Genomic DNA, 13,046 nt, shown 5'->3' with positions numbered 1-13,046 from the left:
AATATTTTGGTGCGGCAAAATATTGCATATTTTGTGTTTTGCCATTCAAAACAGGGTTTGTTTGTTTTTCAACAAAAAGGACATACAACATCCATCCATCCATCCATCCATTTTCTACCGCTTGTCCCTTTTTGGGGTCGCGGGGGGTGCTGGAGTCTATCTCAGCTGCATTCGGGCGGAATGCGGTGTACACCCCGGACAAGTCGCCACCTCATCACAGGGCCAACACAGATAGACAGACAACAGTCACACTCTAGGGCCAATTTAGTGTTGCCAATCCACCTATCCCCAGGTGCATGTTTTTTGGCGGTGGGAGGAATCCCACATAGGCACGGGGAGAACATGCAAACTCCACACAGAAAGATCCAGAGCCCGGGATTGAACTCAGGACTACTCAGGACCTTCGTATTGTGAGGCACATGTACTAACCCCTGTTCCACCGTGCTGCGACATAAAACATAAAAAAACCTAAAAAATAATTATGTTAACGGATGGCTCTAAAGTTGATCAATAGATATTTTAGCGTTGAAAATATACAAAAAATTGTATCAGACTTGTTTTCAACACTTTAATGACTGAGACCCTTTTGGGTCCCCGGGACCTTTTAACATTCACCAAAATGGAGGGGAGACCTAATGCTTACAATAAATATTGTTTTAATTTAGAAAACTAAAAATATTAAAATGGCCCCCGCATGCCTTAATGTTTCAGTGTGCGGCCTCAGTGGAAAAATTTGGACACCCCTGGGATAGATAGATAGAACGAAAAAACAAAAAATGACCAAAAAAATAAAACATATTGCACACATCCGATTGCACCATGAAATGACATTTTTATAATCATAAATTATTTCAAATCATTGAAGGATTTTATGATTTTGCCGTTAATTTGTTGACCATTGTTATAATCTAGGGGTGTAACGGTACACAAAAATTTTGGTTCGGTACGTACCTCGGTTTAGAGGTCACGGTTCGGTTCATTTTTGGTACAGTAAAAAAACAACAAAATATACATTTTTTGGTTATTTATTTACCAAATTTGTAAACAATGGCTTTATCCTTTTAACATTGGGAACACTATAATAATTCTTCCCACGTTAATCAACATTAAACTGCCTCAACTTTTCTTCTACATATAAAAAGTGCAACATTAAACAGTTTCAAGTCAACTCATCATGCTTAATTTATTACAGCATTTGGGAAGACTGTAGTTGATTTTTATTATGTAAATGTTATATTTTTATCAACATGTGATAGCAGGGACCCTGCCATTCAAAACTAGGCTGCTAGATTACAATGATTAATGTAACTATAGCTGAAAAAATAGTACAATAGCAATAGGAGAGACTATTCATTCCTGAACACCATGGAGTTCATGTAGGCTTTATGATGCACTTACATTATTATATCAACTATCAGAGACAGAAACTCTTCATTTAACATAATGTCCTTTTTTGTTTCTTCAACACAGCTCAATCAACACAGAAAAAGGTAAAGTGAAATAACAGACAGACAGGGCTTTGCTGTCCGTAACACACACACACACACACACACACACACACACACACACACACACACACACACACACACACCTCAAATTGAGCTAACGTTACGCTAAAAGCGAATTAGCCTTCACCTCAAGCCAGGACTGCGAGCGAGCTGAGCTGCCTTTTATATTTCGAGAAGGTCATCGGGCTCATAGTGATGTTACTAGTAGTTGACTGGGAGGTGTTTATTATAATTTGGGGAGAGTCCGCTGCCTGATGCTTACCTGCTAAACGCTAAGCACTGACTACATGCGCTCTGAATACGCACTGCTGATTGGCTGTTACTGCTCGGTTTGTAACCAATCAGATGGTTGTGTGGGTGGGACAATGCTGGGTGCTGTGTAGAGTACTGACAGAGACAGAGGCAGAAGGAAGCGTAGGCGGCTACTTAATATGTTCGTGTGGAAACTCGTTCGGTACACCTCCGAACCGAACCGAAACCCCCAAACCGAAACGGTTCAATACAAATACATGTACCGTTACACCCCTATTATAATCCCAATAAACACAAGTCAAATATTTTAGACAAACAAAGGGTTCCTATGAACAGACTTATCTGCAAACAAATTAACAGAATATAACTGCAACAGTATAAGAAGAGGTGCGTAGAGTAGCCAAAAAATTAAAGTCAAGGTAAAAAGTAGTCATCCAAATAATAAAAAACTATTAAGTACTGACTAACTGGTGAGTTTTGATTTATTTTGTTGCTATTTTTAATTGTACTTGCACTACAACCGGAATTAGTGTTTGTTCGAGTGTGTGCGTGTGTGCGTGTGACCCGACGACAGCAAGTACAACAACTTATGCACATTTTGCAGTCACTTGTGATGATATAACAGGGCTAATTTTAGCATAAGCTAAAACATAAATAGAACATCTACAACTTACTGAAACATGTTTTCTCTAGTTGGAAGTGGAATTCTTGTAAAAAGTAAAACATTTGGATTTTTATTAGACACCTTTTCTGCTGGACATTGAGAAGCATCCTACACCAATGAGCATCACACTATTATTCTTCCATCCCCCACCTGTCCTTATTAGGGTCACAGGGAAAGGCGGCAGATATAGAAGTAATATTGTAGCAAAACAATCTGCAATCTGTGTGTGTTATCAGACCCACGTGTCTGTGTTCCGATTTGTGTGTGTGTAAAAACATATCTGTGCACCCGTGTTGTGATTTGTTTGCGTGTATAGTTCATATGAAAAGGTAAAAAAAATAGGTGATAGGTACAAGCTGGAAGAAAAATGTTCGATATTTCCTGCCGCAGTGAAGCCAATTCAAAACTGCTCTGCGGCTTTGGCATTAATTGAAAAAGTCAATTAAACACAATAAATGAGCAAAAACTAGTATCCCTTAGACATTATATCTATGGGAAATATATTTGGCTACAATATAAAGTTAAAAAGTATGGTCGTTTTAAGAAATACGGCTGTAAGGACATGTTGACTCACCGCTGTATACAAGTGTAGCTGAGATAGTTGTGTCCCATGAGGCAATTCAGTCCATCCAAATAGGACAGGCAAACACCCTTATTATGTGGTCCCCACTTGTAGTTGTGGATTTATAGACACGGCATAGGGTTCCTGGGGTTGGTCCTAGTCACACCTATAGTTAAAATTGAGTCTCCAACTATCCTAAAACACATGTTTCTGGAATGCATGATTAAAAATAACGTAAATTCACAAGTTTTTTTTCGAGACTATTGGTCTAAATTGAACTTCCTGGACAGTCATTGATAAATCAGATCTGACCACACATCAACTGTTTGCTCTGGGAATGAACTTGAGTGAAACTTGTACCTCTGTACATTGCCGGGTAACAAAAGAGCCTTAGTAAAATGTGGCATGGGCGTGAAACATTTGCCAGCCTACTGACACAGACGTCGAAGTGTCCGTGTCATGAGCAGTCAGTCACTTGCAGTCAGACTCTTGGACAGGATTGCCAGACTTTTGGCAGTGTTTGGATGAAGAGTCGCAGCTCCGTGATGAAGCAGAATACGGATATCTTTTCCGAACGGGCCCGCCGTCACCCCAGTAACAGCAACCGTTTACCTGTCGCTAGCATGTGAGCTTAGATTAGGGTGTTATTCTGTTGATTGTTTCAGTTAGACCAGTTTCTCGTCATGCTGATTGCTTTTGCTGACTTAACTTCTTTTGTCATTGATGAACCTTCTGTTTCTCAGGGAGCCACAACGGGTTCAAAGCTATCGAATGGTTCATGCACATAGTTAAGAGGCTGAAAACTGAAGACAAGAAAGAATACAACCAGGACAGGTATAGATTAAATATCAAACATAGATTTAGTATAGCAAATTATGAAACCTAATTCAGTCTATTTGAACGTTTTTGGTTTTGTTGTTGTACTTTGCAAACTTCCAAGTTTCTAAAACCGTATGTGTCCACAGCATCAGGGAGTCACTGGCAGGCATGCCGGTGTTTGATGAGCTCTCGGAGAGCACAGAAGTGGTGGAGATGGAGGATGTGAATTCAACTCCCTTCCAGGTGCAAAAGCACACGTGGACCGATCTGCGAAAAATCATCCAAGGGAGCCGCAAGTCCTTGGGCTTGCTCTTCAGCAAGGCACCGCATTATTTCCACTTTGTGCAGAAGGACGAGTCCAGCCCACATTCCCATCGCCTCTACTTCCTTGGTAATCTAGATGGGAAAAAAGATGGGCTCTAGCAACGTTGTTGAAATGATTGGTCTTTCCCAAGCAGGGGTGGTGATATGTGAAGTTGCACTTGTGTGTCGGACTGTGTCTGTTTTTCTACAGATTCAGTGGTTTGATTGAACTGTCACTGTTTGAACGTAGGTGTGCCATTCCCCAGGAGGGAGAACTCATTGCTCTACTCCGACATTCCGAGGAAGATACGCAAAGAGGCGCTTCTTATTTTGGCATGGAAGCAGCTGCTGGACAACTTTCAGGTGTGCATCACATTTTTGTGTGACACTATTACTTTGTGGAGAATTTCATTGCAAAAAGTATTGGGATAGCTTTCTTGGAAGACTTTCTACAAGCAGCTACTGTCCGCAAATGGCCACTGTGCATCACTTTGGACACCCCTGATTTATTTACATTCTGTATATTATTTTGTATATTTTCAAATTAGAGAAGAAAACAACTTCCAACTTGAGGTCTTTTATTGATATCCATCCATCCATTTCCTACCACTTGTCCCTTACGGAGTTGCGGGGGGTTCTGGAGCCTATCCCAGCTGCACATTATTGATATAGCTTCTGTAAAACTAAGCATTCCACTGAAAGTCCATTAAAATACACATGAAGTGCACATTCAGTCATGTCCATAAATATTGGAACATTGACACCATTTTAATCGTTTTGGGCTTGGCACACCATCACAATAGACTTAAATTGAAACAAACAAGATGTGCTTTAACTGCAGACGTCCAGCTTTAATTTGTGGATATTTACTAGAGCTGTCTGGGACAGATATTCATAGTCAGATCTACTTCGTTAGATTTTCCCGGTAGTCCAGGTTCAGTCGAATCTACAGCATTTTTAAAGAGAAATAAACAGATGATGTCATGTAGTAGTATATAGTAGTAGTATGTTAATAGGTGATTCGCCTGCGAGGATCGAAAGTCGATTCAGACACCTCCGAATGGAATCTTTGACTATTTGAAGACAGCCCCAGTATTTACATGCAAATCAGGTGGATAGTTTGCATATCTGCATCTGACTTTTCAAGGGGCTAAAATTATTCATTATTAATTACCGGTACAAGTTCCATCCATCCATCTTATTCCGTTTATCCGAAGTCGGGCCGCGGGGGCAGCAGCCCAAGCAGAGAAGCCTAGACTTCCCTCTCCCCAGCTACTTTGTCCAACTCTTCCCAGGGGATCCCGAGGCGTTCCCGGGCCAATTGGGAGACATAGTCACTCCAAAGTGTCCGAGGTCTTCCCCGTGTCCTCCTATTGGATGGTTGTGCCCTAAACACCTCGGCGGGGACGCATTTAGGAGGCATTGTGCCCAGATGCTCTAACCACCTCAACTGGCTCCTCGATGTGGAGGAGCAGTGGATTTACTTTGAGCTCCTTCTGAATAACAGAGCTTCTCACCCTATTTCTAAGGGAAAGACCCTCTCCACCCGACGGAGGAAATTAATTTCATTTAAAAATGACAAATCAAACATTTACTTTTTAATACTTGGTTGCAAATTAGTTGCAATCCATTACAACCTAAAGTGTGTTAGGCAAATACATCAACAGATGTTGGGTTTCATCCCTGCTGAGGCTCTGCTAGGTCATCAGTTCTTGCTTGTTCTTGGGGCATTTTCCCTTCCCTTTTGCCTTCAGCAAGTGAAACGCTTGCTCAATCGGATTCAGGTCAGGTGATTGACTTGGCCATTGCCTACTTACTGTCAGATTCTACTTCTTTGCCATGAAAAAACTATTTGGTGTCTTTTGCAGTAGGCTGTGGATCATTACCCATCTGCATGTGTATATATATATATATATATATATATATATATATATATATATATATATACATACATGCAGATGGGTAATATATATATATATGTGTGTGTGTGTGTGTGTGTGTGTGTGTGTGTGTGTGTGTGTGTGTGTGTGTGTGTGTGTGTGACATATATAGTCCAGACATACAATCAAACACATGTCAAATGTTCTTTTTTCCCCCTCCCCCAAAAAAGTAACCCACAAACATTTTTGATAAAACAAAAGTTAAACCCCCCACACCCCCCAAAAAATTAAAACATTTTAAAAATCCATCAGTCAAACAAGTACAGGAAAATATTGACATGAGGCCACAGACAACTCAACTTCCCTTATCAAAAAGTCCGAATCAAAATCACATTTGTACTTCAAGAATCAGTGCCAGTTTATGAAGTGCATAAAGCCCTAAAAACATTAGACCACAAAAAGTCCCCCGGACCTGACTTGATTGAGCCGTATTTTTTAAAGCTGGCAGCAGATTTTATAACAGAGCCACTTTCAATTCTTTTTAATCTGTCAATTAAAAACAAAGACATTCCATCAGTTTGGTAATCTGCTTTGGTTCCTCCCTTTAATTAAAGGGAGGTGATCCAGCAGTTCTTTCTAATTATAGACCAATTTCAAATGTATGTGTCTTGTAAAAAATCTGGGATCTCTTGTTTGTGATCAGTTGAAGGAGTTCATCTCTTCAAATAAAATTCTTTGTAAATATCAATCAGGCTTCAGGAAACAGCACAGCACCATCACTGCTACAATGAAGGTGGTAAATGACATCATTGTAGCGCTTGATAAAAAACAGTACTGTGCCTCACTTATTATTGATCCCCCCAAAGCGTTTGGCACAGTAAACCACGCTATTTTAAAACACAGGCTGTTTCTCATTGGACTATCAGAACATACAGTCGCTTGGTTTTCAAGTTATTTAGAAAACAGGACCCAGTGTTTTAAATACGGGGGCATTTGTTCAGAATTTGTCAATGTTCATGAAGGGATGCCTCAGGGATCTGTATTGGGGCCTCTCTTTTTTATTTTATACAAAAATGATCTTGAACAACATTTCTCTGATGCTAATATTCATTTTTTTTGCTGACGATACAATTATTTATTGCTCTGGATCATCTGTGGAACAGGCTGTTAACTCCCTGCAGAAAGCTTTTGTCACTGTGCAGAATTCACTTATTGACTTAAAACTGGTTCTCAACGCTGACAAGACAAAACTTATGCTGTTTTCCAAACATAGGAAGGTGCCTCAAACTCCCCCAGTAGTGTCCACTCTTGAAGGGAATGTCATAGAAGTGGTGAATATAAATACCTTGTTGTTTTAATTGATGACTCTCTCACTTTTAAACCTTTTATTGATCAACTGGGGAAGAAACTAAAACTGAAATTGGGGTTTTTCTTCCGTAATAAGAGATGCTTTTCTTTTGGTGTAAAAAAGCACCTTGTCTCTACCACATTTTGATCTGTGCTAGATTATGGTGATCTTTTTTATATGAATGCTAGTCATTTCTGTCTTCAGATGGTGGACTGTGTTTACCATGCTTCTTTGAGGTTCATCACAAACTGTAGAGCAATGACACACCACTGTCACTTGGCCTTCTCTGTCCACTAGGAGACAGTGTCATTGGTACACTTTTATTTACAAGGCTCTTCTCGGACTATTGTCTTATTGGTACTGGTACTTATGCTGCTAGCATAATGCTAACATACAATAGAATATCCTATTGACAGACTAATGCAAATTAACATTGTGATTGTTCAAAACGTATACAGGTTTTTAATGGAACAAAAATGACATAATATATTTAATGTATTTCTATTTACAGGCATATACTGTACTCATCAAACTCTGTGGAAATGAATATCCACTGCTAAATTTGTACTATATGCCAGTCTACTGCTTTGCACTGTGTGCTGAATAGCTGACGTTTATCTGTCATGCTGATTGTCTTTTCATAGTAATTTTTTATCTTACCCTGCAATGAAGACATCAGAAAAAAATAGTTTATTAATCACAATGCTGCTAATTATTGTAGGTCCTTGGTTGGCCAGCACGATCAATAGTGTTTCTTCTAACCTCTGTTCTCAGACCAGTCCTCGCAAGAAGACCTTGTCCCGTGAGGAGGAGATGCTGCGAGAGAGGAAGCGCTTGGGGGGGTCAGGCATCACGTCCTATGACTACCACCCATCCAAGGGCCTCTTTCTGTTCCAGGCTAACAACAGTCTGTACTGGTGCAGTGATGACATAAATGATAGTGTGAGTTCCCAATTTGTGAAATCATATTTTCACTGCTAAATGAGACCAGCAGGAGTAGTAAAGAAAAACAATTTACAACCTATTACTTTTCTGTATTGCTTTAAAACTTTTATGTTATTGCTTCACATCACTCCCTTAACACACTTGCATACTTCGGATGATAATATCAGAATATTTGAGCAAATGTCAGAAATCTCCCTAAGTCAGTCAACTGGTATGGTGTCATTCCCAGGCTGGATTTGGCCCCCCAAGTTCAGTTAAAAACTGGAGACACAAACATTTTTACAGCAAATTCCTAACACACTAGATAGCTCCTGTTGTATAGAGGATCTTGGACCACTGTAAACACATTGTCAGATCATTGCATTGGCATTTTAACCATAGAACACTGGTGTCTAAACGTGTTATTTACATAATGTAGAAGTTCTTCAAGGCACTCCTTTAGGTCCTCTCCTCTTTTGGCAGTTACAGTTGTTTTCTTTGTAATGTGATTTATGTAACTAAGGTGTTGCTGTAACTAGTTTACTTCAGTAGTCGTATGTTCAACTTCTTTACTTATACTAGTAGTGTTCCTCAGGGTTCTATTTAGGTCCTCTCTGTTCCATCATTTGGGCTATTCAACTGGTCTACTGCAAGTTCAGTTTAAAAATTTGTGAGAGGTTCACATTTTTGCAGCAGATTCTTAAAAACACTAGAGTGCTATCATAGAGATGATCTTTGACTAGTTTTTTTTTACAAAAGGACCTTAAAACTGTATAGTGCTCCTAAATAAATAGACATATATCATTTGTCCACTGTTCTCTGGAATATACAAAAGAAGATTAATAGTGAAGGGAGAAGTCCGGCGCCCGGCCCTTTAGCTTTTTGGAAATGTGGCCCCCAAAACAATTTATTTGAATATCTCTGTTGTAGATTTTCCACTTCAGACATTACATTAATCATAATTGTTCAATTGCAACAGTTAAATATCTCTATGCACACACAAAATGTATGTTTAAATCTGTTAATATATATCATATTTACAAAATTGAACAAAAATGTTCAGAGTTCACTTTTTACTTCACTTATTCTTGCTCTTTGTCTTCGCAGAAGGTTCCTATGAATCCTGTTGAGCTTCCAAGCCAGTGTTCTAGCACGCGCATGGATGCCAAAATCTGCCCCGCTGACTGTGACTTTATCAGCTTTATCCACAACAATGACATTTGGGTGACCAGCATCAAGACGAGTGAAGAAAAGCGGCTCACTTTTTGCCGTAAAGGTCAGAAATTCACACTGACAATATTGCACTTCTTCAACGGTAAATTTCATGTGTTGGAAATGACCTTTTAGGCATCGATAAACCAGACGAGGATGCCAAAACTGCTGGTGTTGCCTCTTTTGTCACTCAAGAAGAATTTAATCGTTTCACGGCATACTGGTGGTCCCCAGTTGCACATGATGGTGAGTAATATGCAAAAGCATGTTGTCTTTGTTCATCTGTTGCAATTCACCTACTGTTTGACGTTTCCCTTAGAATCAGATGGTGGAAAAACACTGAAGATTCTGTATGAGGAAGTTGATGAGTCTGAGGTTGATGTTATCCACGTCCCCTCTCCAGCACTGGAGGACTGCAGCACTGATGTGTACCGATATCCACGTGCAGGTGCTTTAATAAGCCAGCTTTCTTTGGACTTCCCGCTTACGTTGTTAAAGATGGCCATAATACTATTCATATGTGTCGTTTTTTTTCTTTTTTGTGTGTTTAATCTATTTATTTTTTTATGGACAATGCGCATTTAAGAGCTAGGGAGCGACCGATTATTGGCTGGGCCGATTATCAGCGCCGATATGGGCATTTTGACTTATATCGGTATCGGCCTCTTTTTATCGGTATCAGACTTTTTTTCTTTTTTTTTTACAACTACAAGAGAACTACATCAGCAGATACAATATATGTACATCAAATACCAGTTTTTCATATAAAAAAATTAATAATTAGTGAAGTAGATAGTACTGCTCCGGTCTGCTAAGCTGCACTGTGGTGCTTACACAACCACACCCCCTTACCTCCTTCGAGTGCTGGTCGCAGATAGCACGCCTCCTCTGCTTACATGAACTTGTCAAGCATACATTTTTTCCCGGGAATTACCGTTTTTGTCCTTCTTTCCTTGAGATTTTTATACTTAACATTTAGGAAAAAGGCTAAAACCAATCCAATATACTAAAAAGTTATGTATACGTAAATAAAACACAGCCTGCATGTCACTTATGATATTTGTGTCAACAGTTCAACTTTTTCTTTTTACATTATGCATAAATTATCTTTTTTTTTCCAACCTCTTTAGTACAGAAATTGTATTTTTTAAATGTGCTGCAGGCCAATAAAGTATGAGCTGTGGGCTGCAAATATCCGCTGGGTGGCACTACGCACACCCCTGTCTTAGTCCACTTGTTTTGTTTTGTCAAACTATTATTCACCAACTTCTTCACAGGAGACCCATCTCCGCTGTGTTATAGTAACCATGTTTATTTTCAGGCAGCAAGAATCCTGTGATTACACTGAAATTACTGGAAATCAAGACCGATGAATTTGGCAAAGTGAGTCCTCACTCTTTTAAAAAGGCTGGATTATTTTTTGTTTCTGATATATTTTACGTTTTCTACTAGATCGTCAGCACGCAAGAAAAAGAGTTGCCTGCACCCTTCGCCACGTTGTTCCCGAGGGCAGAGTACATCATTAGAGCTGGGTGGACTAAAGACGGACGATAGTGAGTTCCTTCACATCAAGACGGAACAACAGCTGTGATTATACTTCCTGCTATGCACTGATGTTACAAAATACTAAAGAGAGCACTAAAGGTCATATGTTGACATGTTGTCTCCTCTGTCAGTGCATGGACAACCATGATGGACCGACGCCAGCAGCATCTTCAGTTGGTCCTATTGCCTCCGTTGCTCTTCATTCCTACAGAGCAGGACGAGACCACCAGACTGCAACGTCTGCGGTGTCTTAAGGATCTGGGAGAAACTGTCAGCCCACTCATCATTTACCAACAGACCAGCGACATCTGGATCAATGTTTGTAAATGGAATGCATCAATATCACATGCATAAGAGTGTGATATCAAAAGGAAGTCATCTACGCCTTATTTTGTTTTTAGGTCCACGATATCTTCCATCCGTTCATCCAAAGCAACGATAAGGAGTTTACGTTCATCACTGTAAACGAGTCCAAATCAGGGTTTTGCCACCTGTACAAGGTCACCGTGCTGTTAGACCGTGAACACTTCGACTGGACCAGCTACACACACTCTGAAGGTATTTTCATGGCAAGTCTCTTTAGCAGGGGTATCCAACTTGCATCACTATTAGAGCTCCTTTGAAAATAAGACAGGAGAGGTGAGAAATGTGTATTTAGTTTTTATAACTGGCAACATTTGTATTATTTGTTTACAGGGCAGATCACCACTCTTAAAAGAGAACTGCACTTTTTTGGGAATTTTGCTTATAAATCACAATCTTTATGAGGGACAAGACCACATTTTTTCCCATTCTAACTTGTAAATAAATGTCCTCCTACAATGGAGTTAATTGTTGCGGCCATAAAGCTCTCTAAATAACCATCCAAATAATACGTCTTTTACATTACTTGACCTGAATATTAACCAAGTATTAGCCGTATTGTTATTAAAAGCCCTAACGCTAAGGACCTACATATAGCGGCACACAGAGAGGTAACATCCTTATGCTGCTGTATTGACGTCATCAGCTAGTGAGCTGCTTCCTCGCCTCGGAGCGCGTGAAAGTTAATTTTAAATTATAAATCATGTGTCTCACCTGGATGAGGACATAATCCGAGAAGTTGGTCAACTTTGACAGACAATTTAGACCCGTAAATAGTGAAAAAGACCCGAAAAGATGCTTGGCTTCACCCGTTTTTTCTTCGCCAGGTTTATGAGTCATTCTTTATCCAAACGGGAATGTATATGAACATCTTAACAGTCGGCATCCCAGTTACAGCAGACATTGTACATTAAGTGATGTTTTATTATGTTTTATGAAGTCCGCAGTGGGTAAAAATCAGTGATGTTGTTGAAGTAAAAAAGCTAACGTCCTGATGCGTTTTTAAAAATTAATGCGCCGCTGTATGCCTAGAATTAGCAAAATAGTCCAATATTACATTTTATTGTGAATGTACTACATTACATATATACTTATAGCGGTATATAAAACCTTGATGGAGGTGTTTGGATGTTTTTTTTAATAGCGCTTTATAGGCAGAATAGAGAGACCATAGGTTCCATTGTAAGCAAAGTTTTGCTCATATTTATTTACTAGTTAGAATGCACATAAAACATAAACAAATCTGTTCTTCTCTTACATAGGACTGTGAATGATAGGCATTATTGAAAAAAAAAGGGCAGTTCCCCTTTAACAGTGCGGTCATTGTCTTTGTGCTATTTTGTAGTAATTTGTCATTCAACAGAGTTATAATACTACTAAAAGTTTAAACAAAAATGATTTTACTCTTCCGTGAGCTGCTCAAAATGGTGGCCAGTTGACCTGTTGGAGACCCCTGTTTTATACTGTAGATTTAATTCTTAAGAAACCTATTTTTGTCTCCCACATTTTTTGTACTTTGTTAAGGTCCCTCCTCTGTTGCTTTTATATACTTTTACCAGATAATTTCCAGTGTCCAATTAAAGAGGAGGTGGCACTAACCAGTGGAGAGTGGGAGGTGTTGGCCACCCTTGGCGCAAAGGTTGTATATCTCTTAATGCTTGTATAG

The 13,046-nt window shown here is 39.4% G+C and overlaps 1 protein-coding gene across 6 annotated transcripts in view; it reads left to right on the top strand.

Moving 5' to 3' along the window:
• Positions 1–13,046, top strand: part of LOC133616532 (dipeptidyl peptidase 9-like) — a 41,190-nt gene that overhangs the window by 1,847 nt on the left and 26,297 nt on the right. For 4 of the 6 annotated variants that reach the window (XM_061975917.2, XM_072914642.1, XM_061975916.2 and 1 more), the window contains exons 2-13: positions 3,730–3,820; positions 3,952–4,196; positions 4,359–4,471; positions 8,111–8,278; positions 9,368–9,536; positions 9,608–9,718; positions 9,792–9,920; positions 10,794–10,855; positions 10,925–11,025; positions 11,149–11,335; positions 11,419–11,575; positions 12,940–13,019. In XM_061975917.2, the coding sequence (XP_061831901.2) occupies positions 3,765–3,820; positions 3,952–4,196; positions 4,359–4,471; positions 8,111–8,278; positions 9,368–9,536; positions 9,608–9,718; positions 9,792–9,920; positions 10,794–10,855; positions 10,925–11,025; positions 11,149–11,335; positions 11,419–11,575; positions 12,940–13,019 (1,578 nt within the window). In that variant the 5' untranslated portion in view covers positions 3,730–3,764. Of the gene's footprint in view, positions 1–3,729; positions 3,821–3,951; positions 4,197–4,358; positions 4,472–8,110; positions 8,279–9,367; positions 9,537–9,607; positions 9,719–9,791; positions 9,921–10,793; positions 10,856–10,924; positions 11,060–11,148; positions 11,336–11,418; positions 11,576–12,939; positions 13,020–13,046 lie in introns of those variants that run through there. The other 2 variants (XM_061975918.2, XM_061975920.2) reach the window with 2 other exon arrangements.

Source organism: Nerophis lumbriciformis, linkage group LG14 (assembly GCF_033978685.3).
Source record: "Nerophis lumbriciformis linkage group LG14, RoL_Nlum_v2.1, whole genome shotgun sequence".
NCBI classification, from domain to species: domain Eukaryota; kingdom Metazoa; phylum Chordata; class Actinopteri; order Syngnathiformes; family Syngnathidae; genus Nerophis; species Nerophis lumbriciformis.
Note: the sequence above shows the minus strand (reverse complement) of the source record. Positions and strands in the feature narration are given on the sequence as shown.